Here is a 5003-nt window from a genome sequence, read left to right on the forward strand (position 1 = left end):
AGAGAGAGAGGGAGAGAGGGGAGAGGGGGGGGGGGAGGGAGAGAGAGAGAGAGAGAGAGAGAGAGAGAGAGAGAGAGAGAGAGAGAATTTTATTTTTTATTTTTTGGCGGACACAACATCTTTGTTTGTACGTGGTGCTGAGGATCGAACCCGGGCCCCACGCATGCCAGGCTAGCGCGCTACCGCTTGAGCCACATCCCCAGCCCTGAAATGTTATTCTTACTATCAATTCCATTCCCAACCTTCAATTTAATCACTTACTTGCTAAATTATTTGAAAAGATTCTTTGTCTTACTTTACTCTATTTGGCTCTACCTGTATTTTTAAAAAATATTTTTGTTTAAAAGAAGTAACTTCAGTTTGAGGGGAAGGTTATTTTGATTTGATTACTACTAAATGTGATATATGGAAACATTATATCACATAAATATGTACAATTACTTTTTTGAAAATTAAAAAAAATTGAAATGCTATTTTACTCCTTATATAGGCCTCATAAAGGTTCTCACATTAATTTTAGATTTTTTATTGCTATCAATGTCTTTTGTAATATAAATATATCATAATCATTAATTCACTTACCCATTTTTAATGTTCAATCTTTAAAAACATTTTGTTCAATTTATTTTTAATTGAGATATAAACACAAGTTGTATATATTAGTGTATCTAAGCATTTTTTAAAAAATATTTTTAGTTGTTGATGTAACTTTATTTTTTATTTATTTATATGTGGTGCTGAGAATCCAACCCAGTGCTCACACATCCAGGCAAGAGCTCTACCACTGAGCCACAATCCCAGCCCCAGTATCCAAGCATTTAATTTAAGTTTTACTAGGTATCTTAGTAGGAAAAATAAATATTAAGCTGCATACTACAAAGTCTGTACATGTAAAAATGTATACCTTAATGACAAACATAGGCAGACAAACATATAATCACAGTGTTTTATAATATCATGAAATCAAAGGAAAGGAGAAACCACCAAATCTAATTTTTCACTGTTCCTAACTCTCAGTCTTTCACTTCAACAAGTTTCTTATGAAAATTAATCATACCTTTTAGCCTTTATTGGAAAAATACATTTGATACTTCATTTATTTTTTCTTGCCCAAATACCTTATGCCTCAACCTCCAGAGTTGCCGGGATTATAGGTGTGCACCCCCACACCTGGCCTGTTTTTTTAAATACTTTAATTTTAGTTAGTTATTTTTAATGTGGTGTTGATTTGATCACTACTAAAGATGTTGAGGATCGAACACAATTCCTCATACATGCTAGGCAACCGCTCTACTACTAATTCACAACCCTAGCCCATGGCCTGTTGTTTTTAAACTATCTGGCCAGATTAGAATGGCTAGATAGATTTATTATTACTATTATTTTTTGTGGTGCTGGGGATTGAACCCAGAGCTTCATGCATGTGAGGCAAGCACTCTCTCACTGAGCCACATCCCAGCCCCTAGATTTAGAATTTTAAAGGAAATTTTTTGGAGGATTTTAGAAAACTCTGACTTTACTTCTTAACACAATTTTGTACCTTGGATTTACCATATAATGCATTTGTAAGCATAGAGACAACTGATTAATTTGTTGTGAAAAGATCTTGTTATTTGCAAGCATTTGTTATTTTCTTCAGAGATGTAATTGTTGAAAAAGCAGATTCTGCAGGTCAATCTGTTATGCTCCTTCTATGGAAGGCAATCTGAAGAGATGTATGTCTTCCAGAGGTGTGGGAAAAGGGCCTGCTGCCTACACACCCATGGTAATAAAGCTTCATCAACAACATCTCTCTAGTGGGGCACACCTGTAATCCCAGCGACTTGGGAGTCTGAGGCAGGAGGATTGGGAGTTCAAAGCCAGCCTCAGCAAAAGTGAAGCACTAAGCAACTCAGTGAGACCCTCTCTCTAAATAAAATACAAAATAGTGCTGGGGATGTGGCTCAGTGGGTGAGTGCCCCTGAGTTCAATATGCAGTGCTCCCCCAACCCCACCACCAAAAAAACCTAACTTGAGCCCAAATCAGGGAAGTATTCATTTTTTTCCAGAGTCTAAGATTTCCCACTTTCTCTCTTTGTTCAGTTTTACCAACTGCAAACTATAGAACAACATACATGTCAAAATAATTTTCCCTTAGCTGTAGTGATGAAACTCTTAATTTCTACTCAACAAACCTCAAATAAAAACAGTTATAAAATATTTATGCAAATTTAATAATTCCTAAAAATTCTCTCAATTAACCATTACAGTATGTCAATTAGAAGAAAAGGAAAAATGGAAGAAGCTGGGTCCAGTGGTGCATGCTTGTAATCCCAGGAACTCAGCAATTTAAGACATGGGATTGTGAATTTGAATCATCCTAGTCAGCAACATAGTGAGAGACTCCATCTCAAAAAAAAAAGGATTTGGATGAGTTCAATTTCAGCATAGCTACTTTTTAGAGAACATTTACTATGTATCAAATATTATAATAGATATTTTAATACATGATTAATTTAATTATTATAAAGGCTCATGAATTAGGTATTACACCATTTTATAAATAAAGGAGCAGAACCCTAGAGATGTTAAGAAATTTTCTTGAGGAAACTGAACAATCAGGATTAAACACCACCTTGACTACTAGACCCTCAGTTCTTAAAAATAATGCAACATGTGCTTCCTTTAATAAGACCTTTACTCAGATTTAGATGGGAAATCTGTGATCACCATAATAATACAAGTTCATGAATAATGGATTACCTGTGGTCCAGCAAAAATACTACTGAGAATCCAGGCCAGGCTGGTCATGGACTGTTCAAGCTTGCGGTTATTTTGCACAGCTAGTGGTCTGGTGATAGCCAGGGAACGGTCCAGGCTTATCACCACCATCATGAAAGCTGGGGCATACATGGAGAAAAGCTTCAGGTAGCTGAGGATTTTGCAGAGGAACTCTCCTGCATACCATTGGACTGTAATATTCCACATACCATCCAGTGGCATGACAATCAGAGTCTCCAACAAGTTGGCTAATGTCAAATGTTTTAAAAGCACCTTCATTCTGGAGAGTTTTTTCCCTTTTTCTTTCTTCTGAGTCCACTTCTGAAGTTTCAATAAGAAAGAAGCATTAAAGGTGGTGGAGAGTAGAAAAAGGCAGAAAGTCACTGTCACTCGAATCTTTCCAGATAAGGTCAGGGTGGGGAGGTTTTCCTGCATCAGAGAGATGCTGTTGTTGATGGCTGAACAGTGATTCTGATTCTGTTCAGGAGAGGCATTGTTTGCCATACTTCCCCAATGATAAAGCTTCCAAACTTGTATTTCTGGTACTTCTGATATTTTATTATAGTTGAACCTAAAGTCCCCTTTTAATTCTGCCTTTTTTTTTTTTAGATGGGAACATCACAGGTTTAGATTTATGTCAAATTTTGTCCCTGAGATACTTTAGACTTAGTGTAAAAGATCAAGGTGAACTTGTTTTGTGGGTTTGTAATCCAACATAATACTAAAACAGAGGATTTAAAACACATTGTGAGGGCCAAATGTAACTGTACCACCTCAGCAGATGGCCTGGTTTTCACAACATTTTTTCCTAAGTGAAGAAGGATACTTGCAGCCTAATTTTGAATTTTAAAAGTTCCTCATAATATTACTAGAATATCTTTAATGAAGAGATTTTTTAAATGCTATTAACTTTTTTTTTGGTTCTGTTCAACATACAGGTGCAAAATGAAAATGAAGGAAAATATTGAAAAAAAAAAAAACTTGATCCAGTTACATTTGTTGTCTTAAGATTTGAATACATTTCTCAAAGACGTTTCTTTGTTTTGTTTTTCAAATATGCATTCTTGACTTTCAAGCACTAGGCATATATGTTAATTTAAACTATCCTATGCAAAACAAGAAATTACTACTTTTATAGAATCAATCTGAACAAATACAAATGAAGCTGTATTCAAATTTATCAATCGGTCTTTACGGTCAGATTATCCAAGCTTAAGTTAGTGTAAAAAGATTAACCATTTAAAAATTATTGCCTTGATTTTATAATTGTCTAAAGATTTTACTTAAATTATTATTATGGCACAAAGTTCCATAAAACAACTAGATATTGGCAAGAAGATTTGCATAAATACTGTACTATATTTATATATATACATTTATGTTCCTTCTTATATAAATACATATACTTATATATGTATATATTTATGTTCCTTTACATCTTATCTGATCATTCCACATTGAGATTATTTAAAATCTTTCTCTGTGTTACTATTTTAACTTTCATGACGAATGCTTGATGATGTCACTTAGGAACATTGGACTGGTTTGATTTGAATACTTTATCAACTAGTTTGTTTCTGTGGCAGCCAAAGCAGGGATAAAGGTGACTTTTTTTTTTTTTTTTTTTACTTAGATGGTCCATTTTACTTGGTTTATTTATTCATTTATTTTGTCTTATATTCACTTATTTAACAAAGAGTTACTAAATATCTATTACATATACTTTCTTAGCTTTTGTTGATTATAAAAAGTGAACACATCATTCAGGCCCTTCAGGAGTTTGTTTGGTACTAGAATGGGTTAGATGGGTATATCGGCCATGTCTGATGTGTCTCTTCAGCTTCCCTTTGCAATGACTGCTTCTTGGATCTTCAACAGCTTAGACCATTGCTTTGATTGTTACTATATGCCCAGAATTACTGGCTTTTTTCACTACTTTCAGACTTGGATGGAATTTGACTTCCCAAGTGACTTTCTGAAGGGTCTAGATATATTTTCTAATAAGAGTACTTTGGTTTTGAAATATATTATTTTGGAATAACTAGTGGGAGGAATGAATAAGTCAAAAACTATGAGAAATATACCTTTAAGAAAAATGTAACGTATCTATTTTATCTATTTTTAAGCACAAATATACACAAGTATCAGTTGATTATCATTATTTTTCAGTTATATCAAGTCACCACAACACCGAATTAGTGAATCTTGAATCATTGCTCCTACAGAAAATAAAGGGTTAGATT

The 5003-nt window shown here is 34.1% G+C and overlaps 1 protein-coding gene across 1 annotated transcript in view; it reads right to left on the bottom strand.

The window, feature by feature from the left end:
* The window catches only part of Gnrhr (gonadotropin releasing hormone receptor), a 24762-nt gene extending 21482 nt beyond the window's left edge, over nt 1-3280 (bottom strand). The window contains exon 1 of the mRNA XM_015481822.1: nt 2743-3280. Within this exon, the coding sequence (XP_015337308.1) occupies nt 2743-3264 (522 nt within the window). The 5' untranslated portion in view covers nt 3265-3280. The remainder of the gene's footprint in view (nt 1-2742) is intronic.
* Between the last annotated feature and the right edge of the window lie 1723 nt (nt 3281-5003).

The sequence above is a fragment of the Marmota marmota genome, unplaced genomic scaffold (assembly GCF_001458135.2).
Source record: "Marmota marmota marmota unplaced genomic scaffold, marMar, whole genome shotgun sequence".
NCBI classification, from domain to species: Eukaryota; Metazoa; Chordata; class Mammalia; order Rodentia; family Sciuridae; genus Marmota; species Marmota marmota.